Source organism: Colletotrichum destructivum, chromosome 1 (assembly GCF_034447905.1).
Source record: "Colletotrichum destructivum chromosome 1, complete sequence".
Classification (NCBI taxonomy): Eukaryota; Fungi; Ascomycota; class Sordariomycetes; order Glomerellales; family Glomerellaceae; genus Colletotrichum; species Colletotrichum destructivum.
The window spans coordinates 6,559,201-6,579,939 of record NC_085896.1 but is presented as its reverse complement, the minus strand read 5'-3'; the positions used below and the strand labels follow the sequence as shown (position 1 = coordinate 6,579,939).

General features: G+C 53.1%; 9 protein-coding genes across 9 annotated transcripts; 6 read left to right on the top strand and 3 right to left on the bottom strand.

Moving 5' to 3' along the window:
• Window positions 1-58: 58 nt before the first annotated feature.
• Window positions 59-2,238, top strand: CDEST_01993 (Putative S-adenosyl-L-methionine-dependent methyltransferase superfamily). The gene is made up of 7 exons (XM_062918152.1): window positions 59-580; window positions 666-694; window positions 767-836; window positions 888-1,036; window positions 1,093-1,155; window positions 1,210-1,731; window positions 1,792-2,238. The coding sequence occupies exons 2-7, from the start codon at window positions 675-677 to the stop codon at window positions 1,838-1,840; spliced, it is 873 nt and encodes a 290-aa protein (XP_062774203.1). The 5' UTR covers window positions 59-580; window positions 666-674; the 3' UTR covers window positions 1,841-2,238.
• A 408-nt stretch (window positions 2,239-2,646) lies between these two features.
• Window positions 2,647-4,061, top strand: CDEST_01992 (Putative S-adenosyl-L-methionine-dependent methyltransferase superfamily). The gene is made up of 4 exons (XM_062918151.1): window positions 2,647-3,095; window positions 3,142-3,249; window positions 3,302-3,703; window positions 3,759-4,061. The coding sequence occupies exons 1-4, from the start codon at window positions 2,806-2,808 to the stop codon at window positions 3,925-3,927; spliced, it is 969 nt and encodes a 322-aa protein (XP_062774202.1). The 5' UTR covers window positions 2,647-2,805; the 3' UTR covers window positions 3,928-4,061.
• Window positions 4,062-5,658: 1,597 nt separating this feature from the next.
• On the top strand, window positions 5,659-6,882 carry CDEST_01991 (uncharacterized protein; the record flags this gene model as incomplete). Its single annotated transcript, XM_062918150.1, has 2 exons — window positions 5,659-5,809; window positions 5,879-6,882. 2 exons carry the CDS (start codon window positions 5,659-5,661, stop codon window positions 6,880-6,882), a joined length of 1,155 nt encoding a protein of 384 aa, XP_062774201.1.
• A 4,963-nt stretch (window positions 6,883-11,845) lies between these two features.
• CDEST_01990 (uncharacterized protein) lies at window positions 11,846-12,965 on the top strand. Its single transcript, XM_062918149.1, has one exon. The coding sequence runs from the start codon at window positions 11,975-11,977 to the stop codon at window positions 12,887-12,889; it is 915 nt and encodes a 304-aa protein (XP_062774200.1). The 5' UTR covers window positions 11,846-11,974; the 3' UTR covers window positions 12,890-12,965.
• A 739-nt stretch (window positions 12,966-13,704) lies between these two features.
• Window positions 13,705-14,456, bottom strand: CDEST_01989 (uncharacterized protein). Its single transcript, XM_062918148.1, has one exon. It carries the CDS (start codon window positions 14,081-14,083, stop codon window positions 13,808-13,810), a length of 276 nt encoding a protein of 91 aa, XP_062774199.1. The 5' UTR covers window positions 14,084-14,456; the 3' UTR covers window positions 13,705-13,807.
• A 1,254-nt stretch (window positions 14,457-15,710) lies between these two features.
• On the top strand, window positions 15,711-16,333 carry CDEST_01988 (uncharacterized protein). The gene is made up of 3 exons (XM_062918147.1): window positions 15,711-15,900; window positions 15,950-16,036; window positions 16,083-16,333. Exons 1-3 carry the CDS (start codon window positions 15,853-15,855, stop codon window positions 16,269-16,271), a joined length of 324 nt encoding a protein of 107 aa, XP_062774198.1. The 5' UTR covers window positions 15,711-15,852; the 3' UTR covers window positions 16,272-16,333.
• A 339-nt stretch (window positions 16,334-16,672) lies between these two features.
• CDEST_01987 (uncharacterized protein) lies at window positions 16,673-17,493 on the top strand. The gene is made up of 2 exons (XM_062918146.1): window positions 16,673-17,059; window positions 17,111-17,493. The coding sequence occupies exons 1-2, from the start codon at window positions 16,717-16,719 to the stop codon at window positions 17,341-17,343; spliced, it is 576 nt and encodes a 191-aa protein (XP_062774197.1). The 5' UTR covers window positions 16,673-16,716; the 3' UTR covers window positions 17,344-17,493.
• A 1,035-nt stretch (window positions 17,494-18,528) lies between these two features.
• CDEST_01986 (uncharacterized protein) lies at window positions 18,529-18,793 on the bottom strand (the record flags this gene model as incomplete). The annotated part of the gene is made up of 2 exons (XM_062918145.1): window positions 18,529-18,731; window positions 18,769-18,793. 2 exons carry the CDS (start codon window positions 18,791-18,793, stop codon window positions 18,529-18,531), a joined length of 228 nt encoding a protein of 75 aa, XP_062774196.1.
• A 723-nt stretch (window positions 18,794-19,516) lies between these two features.
• On the bottom strand, window positions 19,517-20,615 carry CDEST_01985 (uncharacterized protein). The gene is made up of 4 exons (XM_062918144.1): window positions 20,519-20,615; window positions 19,922-20,401; window positions 19,775-19,834; window positions 19,517-19,719 (listed from the first exon to the last, which is right to left on the bottom strand). Exons 2-4 carry the CDS (start codon window positions 19,941-19,943, stop codon window positions 19,544-19,546), a joined length of 258 nt encoding a protein of 85 aa, XP_062774195.1. The 5' UTR covers window positions 19,944-20,401; window positions 20,519-20,615; the 3' UTR covers window positions 19,517-19,543.
• Between the last annotated feature and the right edge of the window lie 124 nt (window positions 20,616-20,739).

The following is a 20,739-nucleotide window of genomic DNA, read 5'->3' as shown; positions in this document are numbered from 1 at the left end:
TCACGCCGTATTAGATTATTGCCTAGGACAGGACCAGGAATTTAACCAGACCGGTCACTCACACAGTGCAATCTATTCACGTTCTGTGCTCTGATTCCTTGGTACTGATCACTGTTCATCGGTCACTCCGAGCCTTCTTCATTGGGATCCATCTCCATGCTGCCCGATCCACGCCATTGTAAATTTTTCGATGTGGGAGTCCTCGCAAGGAAGCCGCGACTCCCAATCTACGGTGGCATTTCCATCTTCAGCCTCCCTCTGTGCCGGCCATCGCGAAGCCTGCAGAGCCTGCCTAATTGGACCTCTCATGACTTTGTTGAAAATCTGCCCCGCTTCGACTGCTCTAACCGACTTGGCCACAGCATGGTACATGATCACGTGGTTGGAAACACTTGCAGGTTGTTCGCGACGCGACGCGAACCCCGCACCGCTGGCAGGCGACAAAGAGACCGACCCGATCGGAGGTGGTCATGAGTGCTCCGGTTCAATTTCTGATGGTGAATCTTAGGACTTGCTTGAGCTAGAATCCGTTTAACTTGGTACTTCTGGTCCTGCAATCTCTGTAGAATAATTATTCCAGGTTCGTATCGTTGGCTTTCTTTCCTGACCGAGGACTGAGGTCAAGTCTTAACTTTTCCTCATGGCCGCTGACTTCTTGCCCTAAGGGCTCAAAGATGACCATGCGGCGAAACAGGTACGTACTCCAATGTCTAGCTTACTGATGTTTCAATTGCTGACAGATTATTGTCCGTTCGTTGATCGTCAGCTTCAATCTCCAGCAGCAGCAAGTGGGCGGCGGAGCCAATGACCAACTGCTTTCAGCAACATCCGACGATGTATTCCACAACTCCCTTGTCACTGGCGTCTTCATCCTAAAAGAAATCTAGGAGACTCAAAAAGATGGCTGGGACTACGTACATCATGTTATGACACAGTTGGCCCTCAAAGGGCAATACTTCGAGACATTGCGGCCATCCCATTGTCTTGTTCTAGACTACGGAACAGGTACCGGCATTTGGGCTATAGAGGTGGCCAAGTAAGCTGCCAAACTCCACGGACCGAGAGGGAGTCAGAACTAAACCCCCTTTGCAGCCAGATCTACAGAGACGGAGGCAAGGTGGTGGGATTTGGTGCGCCGAACTTGCGGCCGACCTCGTACGTCTTAAAATGCCACAACGTGTCTCCTCACTGATGAGTTTGCAATCCTAGTATTCCCACAAACCTTGAGTTCCTTGAAGAAGGCCGAGCTGACCTATGGGGGAGAAAAGATCGGTTCGACTTGATCCATACAAGAGTGCTCCCTGGCGACAAGAGAGACTGGCCAGGATTTTTCAAAGAGGCATTTGGGCATCTCAAATCAGGTTGCTGCTTGGAAATAGAGGCGTTGAACTTGGAGCTTCTCTGCGACTACGATAGACCGACTCTGAACCGAAATTTGCTCTTGAAAAACCTCAACAGAGAAGACACAGACAACGGCAAGCAGGATCTGGACTTTGGGAGAACAAAGGAGCTCCTAAAGGGAGCCGGGTTCGTCAACGTCAAAGAAGACATTGTCACGCTACCCATCAGCCCGTGGAGCGAGGACTATCGCAACTGGTGGCTTGGCCATCGCTTCAACATCTGCGTAGAATTCTTTCTCAGAACCGGACAGTATGCACCCCCGGGCATGGACCCCCATCCCTCGGATTTGAAGGAGATCTATGAACTTCATAATCGCTATTATTGCAGGCTGTGAGTCTTCCCTATTTTGGATCATTTAGTGGCGCTTGAGTGCATTAACACTATCCGCAGTCATTTGGACCGCAGAGAAAATCGCGAAACGGAGAATCTGGGAAAATGACTGATGTATCGCTCGTTGTCTCGATGCCAAATAGGGGATGGATGATAGACATGTTCTAAGCAAATAGAAATACAGATTAGTGAGACATTTCGCTTGTGTCAAAGTACTGGCAGATTGAAAAACAGGGGCAGGATTTGGCAGCGCTCGGCGGCGTTGCGGGTTCTGTCAGTCGATGGAGGTAGCAAGCCACCGATGCTGCCAGCAGACCACCGAGGAACGACTCCTTAGCCGGTTCCCACCTTGGTTTCTAGTGGCGTTCTATTGGCCGGGGGTCCGAACAGTCACCTCCAGTTGATACAGGCCCACCTACAAACAAAACTAGTCGTTTTCAGAAAACTACAAGCTCTGCCTCGCCGTCTTTTCGCTGGGTTTCCAGACGCATCCGAACATTTATACCCAGGTTAGATCACTCCATCTGTTCAAAGCTCATGCCTTGTTAGTACGGAGGTTGGCTTATCGCCATTGCAAGCGCGAGGCTTCGTTTGGATTCGGACTCACTGGCACAATTCCAACAAAAAGCAGGTTCTGGCACATCTTCTGGGATTGGTGAGCGCTGAAATTAGGAGGGCGACTTCCGGTGGTCGCGATCCACTATTGCTGGTGTTGAAGAATGCAACTTGCCAGGTACTGATCGATTGCCGCAACCTATCAGCCAGTTGGACCGAAACTTTGAACAGGGCCTGCGATGGTGCGCTCGTGTGCTAGTTGTCATGAGAGGCCCCCTTGCGAGGTCATTTCTGTCCGGACCCACATCTGACAAAGACCCTTGACACCAAAGGCAAGATGATGAAAGAAAGGCTCTACCTTGGCTTCACAGGCCAGGTGGATGTCTAGAACCACACCCAGGGCCGAGCCGTGTTCTATTATCCAAAATCTTTATATAAACTTCCTTCACAAACCTACAATATCAACAGAATCCGAGATGTGAACGACCGACAGTCAGTGACGAGATTTCAGCCAAGAATATGAACACAGCCTACGAAATCTGCTTTGCTGCGAATTCAGCAGTTGGGCTGTTGGAAGTCGACAATCACGAATGGGAAGAAGGAGAAGTAGTGACTGCGCTATTGGACCGGTTATACTTGGGTTGGCCTATCGAGTCAGCTGACAGGGCAGTTTTTCTTGATGTCCGCGGTAAATCAGAACTATGGGCGGTCGAATGCAAAATAGTTTCGAATACATACGGAGACGAAAAAGTCGTCAACATCGAAAAACGCGTTTCGATCCGCGTAAATGCCATCAACCTAATGCAAAGGTATGCCGCGTATTCCAATCGTTGCAGTTTTAACTGACAGAAATAGGCTTCCAGATCATAAGTGGTTTCAGCAAAAGCAGTTCAGCTATGTTCATATAGCCAACAGCGCGAGACTTAGAAAGAATCGACGACGTCTGATCGAGAGAGCTTTCAGGTGAGCCTTTTTATCCTCCATCCTGGCACAAACTGACCCGTGCTTGGACCAGATCCCTTAAACCCGACGGCTGTCTGGACATACATGACTTCGACCGCAAGCCTCGATGCGACGACGACACGTGCCAAAAAGACGATGTCGCGCGACGCCTTTTCGAGGCTAACATGGACGCAGTCATCCACCCGCTCCACGATGTTCCTCAACACTTTGAAACAACGGATCGCATCGAGATCATCTCTCCGAAAGTACTCGTACACCGTGCACCAACCAGTTCGTGGTGTCTAGACGGTCAGGCAGACCGTCTGATCCGGATGACAGAGCGGGACATTACAAGAGGCTTGGAGCGATGGTGTCAGGATAACATGGACGTTCGACTCAGTCAGGAGATGACCATGGAGTGCGTCATGGCGAAAGCAAGCTTCAGGGACCAGAAGAAGCACTTTTACTTTGAATAGTACGTTTCGTTTCCCTCCATCAACCCGGATACCTGACGACTGACGTATTCTCAGCTACAGCGTTCGATGCGAGAAAAAGGCCACAACAAGCAGTACAAGTAGGAAGAGGAACCACTATCCGTTTGGGAGATTCAAAACCAACGCAGGATCGCGTGTAAGAAGAAGCAGACGGCCCAGATCCCTTCGATCCCTTCGCTTCCTGTTAAAGAATCCGAAGCTATGAGGAGACCAAGGGGCAGTTAACGGGAGCTTCATACCCGAAATCAAATTGTAGAGTACCTTTGACACGACGGAGAATGGAAATGGATCCAACATCAGACATTTAGGCGACCATAGACTTCAATATGCTGCTATCATGTGCCAGCCATACCGTTTAGGAAACAACCTGGCGGTCACCAATTTGACATGATCATGATTCAGGAGCGACATGATTGTGTTGAGCGGCCACCTCAAGACGTCATTATTAGGGAGCTCATGGGGCACCTTATCTCGAGGATTAGGTGGATGTACCTGCCTGCCGACAACGAGGTCGGGAATGCGGAGAAAGCCAGCGGGGAAAGCGTGCCCGGCGACAACGGGGTTAGGCTATGGTTGCTGTTGAGGTGGGAGAACAGCGCTTGTCAACAACGACCGAGGCTGTTCTTTGGCAGAGTAACCCAGGGCGCAAAGTACCCCCCTCAATTTCGGACGTTATGGTTCCAGCCGCTCTGCTGTCCTTCACAACGCTGGTGTGTCCCCGGCCATGAGTTGTCAAGCGCATTGGGCTCGTGGACCGGGCACCGTGGGCCATCCTACCTGCCACTGGATTGAAGGGCTAATTAGTGACTGGGAGGGTGGGGTGCATCGAATGGTGACCTTGTTGGAACATTGCCAGACCTGCTGAGGTGTTTCTCTTGTGGAGATGGGGTGTGGGTGTTGGATCCGCGATCCCTTGACACGAGGATGAGGGGGGTGGGGTTTAGCAACTCCATCGTCTCTGATGTACGATGTATGTGTACATCGTACAGCACTCTGGTGGTGTCGCCGAGTCACGCTGCTAGCTAGGGCTGCAGCCCACAAGCAAACGAGGTTGGCGGAGGATAGTCGACCATGCCACTCCTGCAGCCCCCTACAAGCAACGTACCACCTCGACCAAGCGTCAGATCTGGCTTCCACACCAAGGTTGATCTGGGGGAATTCAGAAGTATCCGCCAGACACGCGGCACACCCAGGCTCCATGTGCCCTACTCCAGGGATCGACCGCCCCTGAGACGTAGAGATCATCGCTGCGAGCTGAGACGATTTTCCGCTCCTTCGCATGCTGCCACACGGGGCTGGCTGGTGTGGGGAGCCGATCCCTCTTGCTTTTGGCAGTCCCCAATCTCGGCGAAATATGCGCCTTGGCATATGCTTTGCCAGATCAACCCGTTGCATATAGACTTTGTCACCCTGGGCCGGTCAAAACACCGTCAGGGCGCACTGACCTGTATCTCGCCCGATTGATGGCCCACTATGTTCCAGCCCTGACAGCTTCCTGGATGGGTGCTGGCGGAAAGCCACAGTCGGAAGTACCCGCTCCGCCCGTTGAGTACCAACACTAATCTTCCCCTGCAAACTCTGCCCCCACGCTTTCCGAAGCGTTAGCGCGACTCGACCAAGTCACGTTGAAGAGAGTGCCAGCCTGTGACTTAAGCGGGTCGAGCGCCGACAGTCAGTCAGTGGGCGCTCAGAATTGGCCAACCAGAAAGATGGCAGGCGTGTGCAGGGTGCGAAAATGGAAACGACGTCGCTTTTCCCTTGCCCGACTGCAGGGTCGCGGATCTGCTGCGACAGTCCCAGATCGCGGTATCGTACCGTCCACAAGTCGTGGCTACGGGAGTGATAAATCAACTAGAGCCCCCTAAGAGCAAAGGTTGCGTCGCTTCAACAATCTATCACTCGTTTACATTTGCTCTTGCTCTTGTGTTCGCCTAGAATGGGGGGCCTTGCCTACGACAATTTGCTTCAGAGTATAGACCTCCAGAAGACGTCGCCCACGATGCCGTACCCTCTCCAAACTGACGTCCTGACTATAGACACCAACGTCGTCAACAAGTTCGACACCTCGAATTCGAGAAACATCTGCAGTATGTGCACTGGTACGCACCTGGCCCAGTACTTAGAGTAGCTGGCAACCACTGACGTACTTGCTACAGTCTTCGCAGAGTCTGTTCGAAAGGGCCGCGGGTTAAAGAGCCTCTGTTGGCGCCTGTGGAACCGTGCAACAATCTGCTGCGGCGAGGGGGGGCAGGCTTCCATAACCGCGACGATTCCACTCAAAGAGATCCCTCAACACAACGGATTACACGACACTCCTCCACTATCTGGCAGTGTCGAGTCCGAGAACGACGTCGAGGCCGCTGACTTTACCCCACTGTCCGTTCCTCTCGAGACTCGCCCGAGAATTCAGAGGCAAAACTCCTGGACGAGCAACCGCAGCAGAGACGAAGAATGCCACGTCACGTCCGGCGACCTAGAGAACTCCGATACGGATTACGTTGACGAGACCGCCATTGATGACGACGACGCATCGACGGGCTGGGAAGATGAAATCGAGGAGAAAACCAACCTGAGCATCGGTCAAAAGACGTTCTTCCAGCGCGTCGACCCCAAGGTCAACCTGACATCTCGCCGCTCGCTCATCACGCTCATGATTGAGCAGAAGCACCACACCAGCAAGGACCTTGGCAACATCGCCTCTCAATCTCCCTCAGCACTCCCCTGGTCGCGCACCAGTCACCCAGCTCTTCCCACGCTGGCTGTGTCCCCCAACGATTCGGATGACGCGCCTCTGATGATGAAGCGCGGCATTCGCTCTTCTCCTCAGCCCATTAACGACGTGCTTTGGTCCGCCGCTCGGCCCATCCACACGACGGCAAGCCATAACCACTCCCAGGAGGTCCTGTCGCCCCGAACGACGCGCCGCAACATGCTGGCAACAGAGCTGACAGAGTCTCTCTGTCGCAACCTCCTCTGGGAGCATCAACAAAAGTCGTCGACGGCCAACGCCGTCCTCAAGAGGCGTCACACCTCGCACGACGTGGCCAACTTGAAGCAGTACCCCGAGAAGGTGTGCCTCAAGGACAAGGACAACCAGATCCCCAATTCCGAGTATTTTTCGGAATTGGCCAACCAAGGCTACAACGCCAAGGGCTGGTAGTCGACAGGTTGTAACAATCGTATAGTCATAAGGACAATAGCCACAGCCTTAGCTACCGCCTGTACCATTACTGTTTCAACCACCAGGGTAAATGCGTGATTGTCTACTTCGGGCCTTGTTCTTCGTCGGTGATCGTCGTAGATGCGAGCACATGTTATCACTGGAGTCATCCTAAGATGACAATGTACATTTTGCCATTTATCCTGGAATCAAAATGAACATCACTAGTGGCTTGTGAGAGCCTAACCACTTGTGACACGGTTGCACGTGGGCTCGCTGCTTCCACGACTACCGAAAAGAGTTCAATGGACGGAATTAAAACACGAAGGCGGCCGCGGGCGGCTCTCTTGGTCGTCCTGATCCTAACATAGTCTGGTTTAAGACCCTCTGTTCCGACCGAGCCGATGCCATTATGATGCTGTCGGGTTGGGAGGTAGGCAGCATAATATGAGACCAAATGACCGAGCTGGCTCGCTGCAGATATAGTGATGTTCGGTGGCAGTTCATGGTGATGATCGGTGATGTCTAGAGGATCCTCCTGAGGCCCGTGGTATTGATTTTGACCCTCCCAGTTCGCGCACACGACAGCTCGTATAATTCGATAGTTTAAGGCTTTCCCAGGACTGATGGGTTCTCGAAGATGACACCAGCTGACACATGAAGCCCAGCCGACGTCCGAAGCCTACGCTGCCGTTTGAATAGGCCCCGACCAACTCTGGTGCAAGGTTCACTGCCAGCACCGGCTTCGGCTCCGGATATGGCTCCACAAGACCTATCACAAGACCGGCTTCAAGTTCGGGAAAGAATTACTCTCTCAATTTTGGCGAGGACGCATCCAATGAAAAAGGTACTCGGTCAACCATGTCGCCATTGAAGACATACTCTGTTTCTGTTGAAGGTTGGCCATTCTCCTTGAGGATAACAGCCAGGTTCCATAGGTCGCCTTGAGACGTCAGTATTGGGAAACGCCCGTTTATATTCGACTTACCATGAAGGTCGCCAACCACAAGCAGGCGTTCTTTCACGTCGGTATCAAGGATGTTAGGGCATTTGTCAAACAAGCCCTTCGCGTTTTCAATAATGGACGATATTGTAACGCGTTCGTCTGCGTGTGACGTTAATGTCGAGTCAGGCAACGGTGTCGGAACCAGATAAGGAAACAAAGTCCTCAAAGCCGGTAGCGGTGAGTTGTTTCTCGGGAAGTCAATCTGAAGCGTTTTAGTCAAGAAGTCAACAGCGTGTGTGAGTCGGTTGACATGGCGGCGATGATGGGACCTGACGATGCTTAGCAACAATGGCCGCACCACGCATGAGCGGAAAAGGTCATTCACTTGGTGGTTTACGTAACTTGGTAGCTAGCTGGGCGCTCTCCTTTTTTCTCACTATCAGAGGGAAGGGTATTCCCAGCAACCTACCGACTCGACAAAAAGTTGCAATCCTTGAGTGCAAGATGTCAACGTACACGGGTCCGTGGGAGGTCCGCGATTGGCCGGCCCGTGATCCCTGCCGTGTCTGCGTCAAGCGCGGCACAGGCTTCCTCGAATGTGATGTTTGCCCGGCTGGCAGCTGCAGTCGCCAGGCGAGTGACTGGTTTGCCAGGTATGTCGTTGATGGTGTCTGGTGAAATATGTTGGACGCAACGATACGTACCGATGACCCTCACTTCAGGTGCGTCGCTGAGCGGCCCGCTGGAAATGGCGTACGATGCAGGGGTGGCTATTCAGACAGAGATGCGGAGCTGAGGCGGTCCGTGCACCCAGATAGCTAGCTTCCTTTATAAGCCTGGTAGATACATCGAGGAAGTACCCGAGCGTGGACAAACCGCCTGAGCATGCTCCCAACTAGCGGATGAACTGGCTGCACCTATCATGCAGCGCTAGCTTGCGTATGGGTCCATTCCATCGGCAGGGATAACAAAGGAAACAAGACGCCTAGGGTGTGGACTCGCCAGGTGGGGTCTTGCTTGCGACATGCATATGACCTTGGAGACACCCTCCTACAGTGATCAGCAAAGGAACGGACAGGGGCCAGGGTCCCAGAGCCGCAACTGGAGTCAATCTGTCACTTTCGCTCGCTGGCTAGCCAAGCCTCAGATCAGGCCCAGTGTAGGATCTGGCCACATGCCCCAGTCGCACCAACATCAGACAGCCGGTTTAAGGATTCGCCAGGCTTGGCTTCACCAGCATGCGCAGTACGGAAAATGAACGATCGAAAGACGTCGTATTCGGGGCAGTCTTTGCGCCGAGGAGCGCCTGCTGGCTTGTTCATTCTCGCCCAGCTTTCCGTATTGGGAACAGAGATCAGTATAGTGGCAGGTTGAGGTCCCTGTTCACACTTCCCACTATCATCAGAAGAATTTGTTTTGGGCGGTTGATTGGGAGAGCGTACCTAGACTAATCTCCCCATTATATAAGCAAGAGATATACGTCATCAAGAGGTTCTTTCGGAGTTGGGCCGCCTGTCTCCCAGTTCCTCGAGGGGCCAAGGGGGTAAATAGCGTTGATGGACTGGTGAGACGGGCAGAAGGGGGTGGCCGGAATACGGAAGGCGCCATGGCACAATAATTTCGTTCAGACCACGAGGTACTTCACACCTCGGGGGACGTGGGCATCCGTTAGATACGGGGTGTATTCAACCTTCTGACCACCCACTGTACGATTACACGCCACTGTACTTAGAGACTCGGATGGGCAAGTTCACATGCTTGCGTCCAAGAGAACTAGCCATCTTCCGGGGACACACCTCCGTGAAAAAGACAGAACACTTGTTGCATGGTCCGTTACCGAGATCACCAGCCAAGGCCCTGAAGGTGCCCTATAGCAACAACCTTTGGTGCTCGCTCCAGGGCCTTCAGACGTGCTAATTGACTTCGGGTAGGGGCCATCTTCTCACCAAAGAGGGTGTAGCGCTTAGGACAGGCTTGCGTTTACAATCGGTCGGCTGTAGGGGTGACATTAGCGACGTGTTTTGTTTCCTTTGATCAAGGTGTCACCATCGTCTTGCGGTCCTCCTCCTCCAGGATCCCTAGGATGGCTGTCTTTCCTCCTTTCCCCTATGTAGTTCAACACCGAAGAAACTCCCGGGATAGTGCAATCCATCCAACCAGCACAATTTCGTTGTGAGTAGAACCTGGCCGCAGAGATCGTGGTCAGCAACTGCGGGGCGGAGGCTGCTGGCGAAGCCTGTCGTGACGGACAAGGTGAGAAAGGTATGGTTGGATTCGTCAGACCTGGGGCATGACGGGAGGCTCGGGCGAACTCTGAAGCGGCCCTGTAGCGTCCATCATTGGCGAGGCCGCTGACCGAGATTGGCATCCAGCCACTTGACTCCTTGTTCCAACTTGAACCGTCCGCTCCGTTCGCGTTGGGGCATTGGCGTTGTACTTCCGCCCATGCGCGCTGTTGGTTGACGACACGGACACTACCATGAGATAGCAGCATGTTCGGGGTCTCGGTTGCAGACATGAGAAATGAAAAATTAACAGGGTCGGTCAGGCGATGTCGATGTTTTACACGCCCCGGCTGATGCAGAAGGACATAACCCAAGGGGGCTCCCGAACTCCCTTGCTAACAAGCTTGCAGATAGAATCCTTGGTCAATAACATAGCAAAAGGTTTCTGAGAAATCTGAGTGTTTTTTCGAGCTGTTGCGAGACAGTGTACCTAGTAGGCTGTAGTATCTGGCGGGGGTCTCAGTTGCTGTGATGAAGGGCAGAAGGCTAGCCCATGACCGCTGCTGATTGAAGGACCTGAAAACTCTCGCATTCGGTCTGCATCCGGCGGAGCGCGTTTGCCATTCAAATACGGCCGAGTCGGATCGGTTAACCCTGCAAGTCAAGCATCTAGTCATGCGACAGATCGACGCCCGCCTCTTGAAGGTAGCCTAACTCGCCAAGAGTTGAAAGAGATTGTGGCTACTTGAGAGGGCATAGAAGGTGATTCTTAGCAGACCCTCAGCGGGCCGTAATCGCGTACGTCTCCTGGCGAGCTCACCGGAGAGTACCCGCTGGAAAGAACGAACAGGGCGGAAATTACAGAGACTAGAGTCAAACCGGTCAACATTCGCGATTACCGAAGGCTGCCAACTGACGGTCCCCTGTGGACCTGAGAATGATGTGACCTCAGAGTGCTGAGGCGTAGGCATATGTGGTGTGGTGCAACCACCCCTATCCCCCCGAGGCGAGAGCCTGGCCTTCCACACCGGTAGACGATGGAGTCCTTCGAGGCAGCCTCGAAGATGACGAGCACCGTTTTCTGGTGTCCATAGCCATTCCATTTGGACCTCGATTCTCAGCTGGAGGCGCAAATCAGACCCACTTCTTCCAAGGTCCCGACCAATGCAAGTGTTGAAGTCATCAGGGGGAACGCTCCCCAGACCATCGGTTTGAAGCCCGTTTGTTGCGGAAAATGAATGGACTGTGTAATTGGCATCGTGTGGTAAAGATAAGAGCTGTATCGACTGTCCGCGTGGTTCTTTCGACAGGGTGGACGATGCAAGGAAACTTGCCAAGTGAACCCAGAGGATGTCAAGATCATCGTAACTGTGAAAATTTGGCTGCACATAGACCATTAGACCACCTAGCACGTTACCCACTTCAATAACAGAAGGCATACGTCTTGAGGATGGACCAACGGAGCGTCACTGCGCCTATAATCATTGCAAGGCCGGCGATCTCCTTCGACCCGTCCTCCATCGCGTTATCTCGGGAGGCTACCTCCCCGGACCCGTACTTTTCTCACGGAGATGGTAGTTCACTCCCTCTGGGATCACTAAACCTCGCATTCGAAATTGGACCGGCAGGCCTTACATTTTGGGCAATATCAACCGAAGCGGATCTTGGTTTCTCATGGCGACCCCTGTTGTTGCATGGTTCCCTGCAGACATGATACTCATATGACCATGAACCCAGACAGGGCCATAGAAAATAAAAAGGGAGCCTGTGGAATACTCTGATAGCGAGCTGTTATGGCTATCCATTTACCTTTGAAGCTCTTCAGCTAAAACTCAGGATTGCACAGACATCTGCAAGTCCACCGAGAAGGCCGCAAATCCGAGCAACACCTCGCCCGCATCTTCTAATTCCTAACCAAGTCATGCCCTCCACTCCGTCAAAGCGCTCGCTTCTGCCGTTCACCGAGGATGAATCTCGTCGAGGGACCGTCAAATTCGTGGTACTAAATCCCAACAAGGAGGATTGGTGGGAGAAGAAGAAGGATTGGTGGGAGATGACACTCAAACGAATCAAAATCGGGCCCCTTCAACGTCAAGAGTCCCTCAAGAAGTTTCTCTCCGCGCCTAAAGCCATTTGGACACTGGCATCGATTATGGCGCCACTATCCACCCAGGACAGCCATGAACAAGACTGGGCGGGGATCGCGGAGAACGCTGTAATTCTCCCCGTGCAGGGTCACGTCCAATCTGTCGACATGGTACTGAAAAAGGAAGTCGTCTTTTGGCTCACAAATGAGTCGATAGAGCTTTTAGTTCAGTATCGCAAGACTTTTCTTGCCAAAAACACAGTCAAAAGTGGCCGGGTCCAGGAACAGTTGCACCAGGACTTCCAGTTGGCCATTAAACGTTTTGTGTACAGCGCCCCTGACTTAGTCTTGGACGAACTGGAAGAGGACGGATCAGGAGAGCTACCGTATAAGGAGAGCATAAAGGTCAAGGAAAGAATATCGGGTCTGATGAAAATCCCGTCAACACTGTCAGTTTCACCCTCTACGATGAACGCCAAACAAGCGCCCTTGTATGCGCCGCAAGCCAGCAAGATCATGTTGTCTCAGCACCGGCCGCCCCAATTTATCGCTGAGCCCGGTGGATTCTTTCAACACTCCCAAAGCCTAACCTGGTGGCCCTGGGTGCAGGATTCTCAGTTGCCAGTTTCCCAGATTGGGCAACAGCAGGCGCAGTACTACCTAGTACCAACTGGTTATATCTGGATTGCTGCGGGGATGGAACAACAGTTCTACAATGCAACATTCTTTTCCAGCGGTGGGCGTTACTGAACATTGTGACTGCGACGTAACACTGCCCTCCTTTTCATCAGTCTTTAGACCATAATGATGCGAGCGTTAACAAAGCTTTGAGCTGTGCTGTCTGCTCCCGCTTGCCCTCTACCGTGCCCCGAGTGCTTGAACCAGGGATAGTCGTTTGCGGCCAAGTTTCGGCGTTGGCCCCTTCGCCACACCCTCTCGCCTTCGCTATCTCCTCCAGTACTACCCCCTGACCACACGTTTCACGCAGTTTTGCCGAGGCATCCGCCAGCGCCGCGTGGGCGTCTGCGATGCCAAGGGCCGACCTGATGAGAACTGATCGCCGATTCCATGCTCCTACTAAACTCTCGTTTGATCCAATGAGCGGGGTACGTTGAACCATGCATGCGGAATATCCCATCACAATCACTTGCGCAGGGACTATCCCCTGGACCTTCGTTGTGCCCAAGACTGGCGCATCAGGAACCTGCGCCGACACGAGGTACCAACAGTTGTAGGTGTGTTAACTGATTCGAAGCTCACGAGACCCCCGCCGTGCAGGTCGTAGTTCAGGGGGACGACCGGCGTCCACCTCGCAAGACGCGGCCGCCTATGGCTGGTGAAGCAGGGACTGGCTGGGTCTTGTAGAGCGGTCAGGGTGAAATCAGACGATGCCCGGCGCTGCTAGGCACCCCTGAGCCACAGTGGGAGGAAACAGAGTGTCTAGAGATGTCCCCCAGCTTGGTCCCACTGCAATCTGTCGCCGTACAAGACACGCCGGAAGTTGACAAGCTATGCCCAAATAAGACTTCATCTAATCAACGGTGCCCCTTTGGCGTCGTGCTCAAGCCAAGCACAGTAGCGAACACCGGTCAACCCAGCACTCTCGCCAGTTTATTCCAGGTCAGGTCTGGGGATTGTTGTTCCCCCACTCATACCTACGCCGCGGTGCTAAAATATGACCGGAAATTGCCCCGACACGGTAGCTCCTCGTTGCCATGGCTGATCAGCTTGCCAACGCCTGGAAGCGGCCAAGGTTCCAACACAAGCAGATCTGCTGGATGAGCTGCTGTCCCAGACTACGACACTGTGGCACTCAGAACGTGCTGCCATGCTGGCGGTAGCTACGAGGGTTCGCAGCAGCACGCCGAAGATTCCGTTCTCAACATATCCAACTCCAATTTCCCAGAGACTTCCACCGACACCATGACACAACGCTGACAGCATCGGGCACTCTTGCTGTTAGGGTGTGGTCACATGACATGAATCAACTGCGGCTGGTCGTAGGACTAAGCCCTGTTCTCATTCCCCACCTTAGAGTCGGACGGTGGTGACGAACATGTCGGATTCCCAGGGCATGAAATTCTTCCAGGGAGCTCTGGTAAGAAGAAAAGCAACTCCAGGGCGAGGTCTCTGGTGGCACTACGTGTGCAGAGAGTCCAAATATATCATCGTGGCTTGAAAGCTTAGACCGGAGACAATCGTCCTGAGCAGAGCGACTCGGTTTGAGAGCCTGTGGAATAGGGCGTGGGTTCGGAGACAGCGAGAGGAAAGCAGACTGGTGAATGGTGGCGTCGATAAAATCGGCCGAGAAAAGAAACCCCCTAATCGCAGACAGAAGTAGATTCCCCTAGTGTGTACAAAGCATCCAGCCCCACAGCTCGTGTTCTCCTCACTCAGTCTTGTTTTGCCAATGCATGCCAGGGGGCTGGCATACTGGGCTACTTGCTCTCGTAAAGGTGTCCTATTGGTGCAAGAGCGTTACTGGTGTCAAGGGCCCACCCGCCAGCAGAGGCAGTCGTCTTCAGACAGCCAGCCCTGGGATTGCGGCCGTTACTGTGAGTCGAGCGTGGGCGGACGCCAGTGCGGCGTCAGGACCTCATGCCAGGTAGAAGACTCTACGCACGGATGAAATCACGCCGGCTGCTAAGGGGAGCTCCAGAGCACCCATGCCTCGTTCCAGAACCCGCCCCAGGAGCCCCGGAAACAGCAGATTCTTCAGCGACGAGACCGCCAGGTGCACTGGAGGGCTTGTCGTGACCACCCGGACCTATGTACTGAGCCGGCGCTGTTCGCCACGTCCCGAATCCGCCCCAGAGTGGCACGAACATGGGGCTTAGGAGGCTACTCGTGATACCCTGCGGTGATGGTAGACCTTCATAAGGCCATCCCCATGGCAGATTTGAGACTCGATCGTCAGATTGGACCCACTCCTGGCAAACCATTGCGGCAGAGACAAAGATATGAATTGAAGATTTGGTCCGTCATAGCTCACGGGCCACCTTCTCATCTAAATGGTTTATGTAGCCTTCATCCCGCTATGAGAGTCAACGCAACTGAAGTGCGATTGAATGATCACCAGCTGACAAGAGACTAGCCACGTTCAGAAAAAAGGCATGGATCTTTTGACAGCATTAGAGGGCCCCTCGCCAGCAACGACTTGCGAATTCGATTCGTGTTCCAGAGCCTCCTCGCCAACGACTGAGTACAGCGATCCCCACACTGGGCCTTCAGAAGAGGCTTGGTGGCTCCGGAAGCAGCCAGGTAGCCAACTTGATTCCCGTGACTGGCACAAAGTCCCTCTCAGCGTGCTGCATGTTGGATTTTCGATGGGGAACATGCAGATCAGTGCACTTCGACAAGGGAGCCACATTTTTGAGACTGGATGTCGATGTTCATGTCGATGTACTCTGGGCCTTACGAATCTGTGTTCGGCTCCAGTTCCAGGGGCATGCCACTCACCGCAAAGCGCATGAGGTACCCATGACTTTCAACCCCACCCAAGTCTGCGCCGTAGAATGGAGCTAACGGTGTGATGAATCTTTCATCCGCGCAGCAGGCGCTATCATCTGGGTTGCTTCTCCACAGGGCGGCCGACGGCCTATCCGTGACCACTTTTCTGCTCTTTATCATGGGCACGGTGGGCTCGGTTTTTGACTGTCAAAGTGTCGGGCTTTTCTACCTCATTGAGATTCTCAGTCTTCAAGCCCAAGCCGATGGAAAGAGCCGTGGAAATGACACAAGTTCGTAAGGAGAGAATTGAGGTATTGTCGCACGATGTGTTGGTGGTCAACTCATGCTTACGACTGCCAGACAGAGGATGAAAAGCGTCTTGGGAAGATCTCTGAAACGGTGCAGTCTATCAATACCCGCCTGACTGCCGACGAGGAAATAGATGAGGTGCTGTCACACCACTCGTTGGCATTCACTCGCTTACTGTTGACAGCTGTTGAGTCACGGCGAATGGTGGAATAGAGTGGACAACAATTTTAAAGAACTGAGAGAGATCGCAAAGCGCGTTACTGCCAATGATACTGCATGGGATTTTCGAAGGAACATCGAAAATTATCTAGCCGACGTCCTTTATAGGTTGAACGCCACCAGTCTCAGTGATGCACGTCCCGCAGCAGTATAGTCAATGAGAAGAGGCCAGTTCCAGATCTCCGTTCAGTTCCGAATTGAGCAGCGTTGCAAGTCAAAGAGTTAACGTGTAATCAAGGAAAATTCGTGCAAATCAGCTTCTCCGACGTGCCTGTGTGATCATGTCTTCGGCGTGGAACATGCTGCCGAGTGTGCATCGCCCGGCCAATCCAGGACCTTCTCTGGATCGGTATCGACGGAATCTGTGACTTCAATATTTCACCACAGCACCCTGTCTCTGCAGCCTGGGTGGCCCCATGGGTCCAGGCTCACCTAACGGCGGAGGGGTTCCGGATTGGCAGACCAGCGAGAGGTGCTCTTTCAACCCACTCAATTATGCGCCGTGAAATGAACTCGAATTGCGTAGGCGTTCCCATGCTGGGTTGGCACCACATTACCACACCACTGAAGGTCCATGCTCGCATTTCTGCTCCTATATCATGGCCACGCCACTCTTTCGATCGCCAATTAATGGCAGATATGCTTATTTGTTTTTCTCTCTTAAACGCGGCCAGATGTCTGGACCGGGCTGTCGAGATTTGGATCAGGAAAGACGCGATGCAGTGCTGTGTTCTCTGTTGACGCTCGACTCATTGTTACGTTCAAAGCCACTCAACCAAGTTCCATGGGCGGAGATACTGCAATGCATATCGGTTTTGCTGGCCTACAGCTCTGCACAGCTGCAAGCTGTCATAAACATATTGGCTCCCCCAGAGCACCGGTATGGGTCTCCTGACATAATAGAGGACGATTTGCCGTATTCGAGAGGAAAGAACTCGCCCTGTGAGTGATTCGCCACGGCGTTGCGACGCGCAAGCTAACATCACCCAGCAGATGCTCCAAGTTCCATGCCTTATCGACCGGATGAGGTTGAGCCATACACAGAGAACCGGGCGGAGAACGTCAGCGCGGGAATCAGTGCCTTCAAAAACGGACACGGACTATGGATGCTCGCCTTGGCTGCTGAAGTGATTGAAAAGGAAGACATGGCATTATCGAGGACCTACCAAGAATGTTCTCTATCGGAGTATGTCAGCATGCCAATCTCGAAGCCTTCAGGGCCATAGGAAGACTCGGCTGGGTTCGATTGGGAAGCCACGCATGTCTGCTTTCACCCCGGCCCTTGACAACTCGGAAAAAAGTGCATTGTATCAGAACTGACGCATAGACCCTGGCGGAGGGCGGAATCCTTTTCCCAACGGAAGGCCTTTCAAAGTGAATTTACCCGCTTTGAGATCATATGCTCGACTTTCGTTGAAACGCCTCGCAACACTGAAATCATTGTGGCATAGGGTCACCACGCTTCAGCTTTCGATGCTGGAACAAATCACTAAGCTCCAGTCGCTGACCGGGTCCCGATTGCTCCGCCATCCCTCTAACCCCGGCGATCTAAAAGCGGATCTGGGGCATGGCTAGGATGCCCCCCCTCCCTCCGGGCCTGTTGCCGTGACACAGGGAGGAGGGTGTCTAAAAGGTTAAACCTACCCCAGCCGTGGTAAAAGTGAGTGTGGTGGGGCTGCTGGCCAGTGCTGGCTAAGGCTGCATTCACCCAAACAGGCGATAGCGTTGGCCCATGTACCTCGCCAAGGATCAGATTGGCGCCACAAATAATAGGGAGGTCAGCACTCTGCCAAGGTTTCGCCTGACCGTTTCCATCTGATATGGTCTCGGAAGCCCGGCCAATCAAGTCATACTCGTGTAACGACATGTCTTCCTTCCACAGCCGTTCGAATGGGCAGGACTTAGGGTGAATGCTCTCGACTACCTGCTTTTCTGTGGGGTAAAGTGAAAGCTCGATAGTTTTCGTGTGAATGTCGCGGTGACATATATCGCATACTCATCCTGTTTTGATGCGCATTTTATACACCAGAACGAGAACAGCTTGAGGCATCGGTGATTTCCGTCAAGGCTCGAAATGGGGGTTTCGTCCAGTGGTCTTTGGAGCTACCAGCTAGCTGATGCGAGGCGAAGTGATTGTAGGCGAAGGAGCCGTCGACGAAGCCAAATGGTCCAACGGCAAAAAAGAGGCCACAATCGAAAGACTCTATCTCCATTGGATGCGATGGTTGAATGGTGTGCACCTTGCGCAAAGTATCGAATATCACAGCTTGGCTTCTTACTTGTCTGCGGCAATGAGTCGGAACTCCTAGCCTTGACCCTCCTGAAGGTGATGCAGCCATGGAATATGACTGGCTCATTTGCAGCAAGCATCTGCATTGGCTTTGTTGTGAAGCTAGCCTTCGATCATCCTATTAGCGCGAGAAAGGCTCGTCGAAGAGGCCAAGGGTATCGTCCGTTTGAATTCCGACCCAGGTAAAGTATGGGTTGTCACAGGAGAAACCAGGTGACAAGAGTGGTCCACTGCCATCATCTGGAGCTTCTGGCTGCGATACCTGCTGTAATTTGCCAACCCTCTCGATGATGCTGTACACCGGCCTGATGATTTTGATGGTGCCTTTGAGGTAGTTGTGTCGAATGAGGCGTAATATGACGAAGGATTGTGCGGTTCAGGTCCATCGTTGACTTGACTTGGGGCTGACTTACGTCACGAAACCATATGATCTAACCGTTGGAAAACAATGAGTGCGCCAGTGCGAGGGTGATTTGTCGCTGGCGTATATGTTAATCGTCGACTGGGCGAGCATAGCTTCCCTCTGCATAAAGCGGGATTCATCGAAAGGTGGTAAGAAAAAGCCAAAGATAGGGAAACAGCCGTGAACGTAGAGGCCCACGAACCAAAGGGTCACCACAGACACGTGACAGAACGTGGCATGGTCTAAGGATAGAGGGTCGTTCGCGTCGTCTCCCGTTATTTTCGGCTCAGCAGAGACGGCAGTCTTGGGCCATAGGGCCGGTGGCCCCATGACCTCATGAGGTGGAGCTTCCAGCAGCCTGACGGGTTGAGATGACGTTGAAGATATGTTGACTCGGTCGATAATGCGGAAAGACAACGACAACCCGCTCACACCATGCCACCACCACGTTGCTCGATGCCTTAAAATCAAGTTTAGATTGATTTCAATCGAGAAGTAAGAATATGATTGAGGGACGAAGGACCAACTAAATCGGTAACAAGTGAGGAATTCTCACGGCTCGGGCTGCCACTCCATGATCGGCCGGAGCGGTGAACGCGGCTGCCGGTAGCGACTGTAAAGAGAACGACTCCGGTAAGACCACGGTGCTCCCGGACTCGCTTCTGGAGCTCTATGAGAAGTCTGTGGTGGAACTGCTGCTCGGCCATAGCAAACTTCTTTTTGCATCGTCTAGCTACCAACTACCTTTGCTATTTGCCGGTGAGCTGGGGTTTGAGCCGGTCAAGTAGTTGAGTGCCATTTCTGCGGCGTCCTCCTTCGCGTTGTTCAGGTTCTTCCCATCATACCAGAATCGCGCCGAGAGTGTGCGTCCATGTACGGTTACTCGGCTGGACCAAGCGGTGCGACCTCCTGTTGAGGTAACGTCAACCTGAGAACATACCAAGAGACTCCGCAAACAGCATACCACGCCGGTCTGAGACGATCTGGAAAACGGGAGGCAAGATGTTAGCCTCACGGCATGCATCTATGAGGGGTTGTCAGATCTTAACCAGTGGCTTTGTTGCGGCAAGATGCTTAGCTTCCAGGCGTTCCTGCCAGGTCCCGCCCTGACTGTTATAAGAAGAGGCACTCATCGCATAAGTGAAGTCTGGTTACTGGCGGCGTTTGGAATGCAAAGAAAGCCACAGGAAGGGGTTTGATGGAAAGAAAAGACATGTAACTCACAAGAGAGAACTGATGGCTCAGAAACTCGCAAAGAATTCCCCGCTATGATGGCCCGTCGGAGAGAGGCGTGTCCATTCAGGGAAGGGCGCACCAAGGCCGCAGACTACCTCCCGTAGAAGGAAACACACAACGCTGTATTGATTGGGATCTTGAACTGTGCGTAGAGATGATCTGTAGTTTCCTCTGGTTGTCGTTGGCCAATCGCGGGATACCCGGTGACTCGAAAATGGATGTGCCCCACTGGAACGCCAGGCAGCTCAATCGACATAGAATGGCGTTCTGTTGGCAGGATGGTTCATCAAGGCCGAATGGCTCCGAGGGCTTGGCGGGCATGAGCGCACCCACTGACCGGCTAATGCGGGCTCATCTTGTTGTTGTCAGTTGGGATGGCGGCCCATCCCTGACTCTGGGCGCATCGCAATCAGGACGAGGGCTTAAATGTACCCGACGCGCGACGGAGCAAGAAGAACGTTGTTTGGCTCACCTTTGACCGGACCCGCTCGACCGCCTTCGAATGCTCTCGCCTGGTTGTAGTGAGAAATGCTGTCTTGGAGTTGGGCTATTGGTGTCGACCAGGGCACCTCTTCGTGAGGCGGGAGCCCTGTCCATGATGTCCAGACGGATGGTGATCAGATGGTGTTGATACTACCCTCCATTTGGTTTGGAGGACAGGGTGCTTAACCGTGCAGGGCCGGTCGGTGAGAT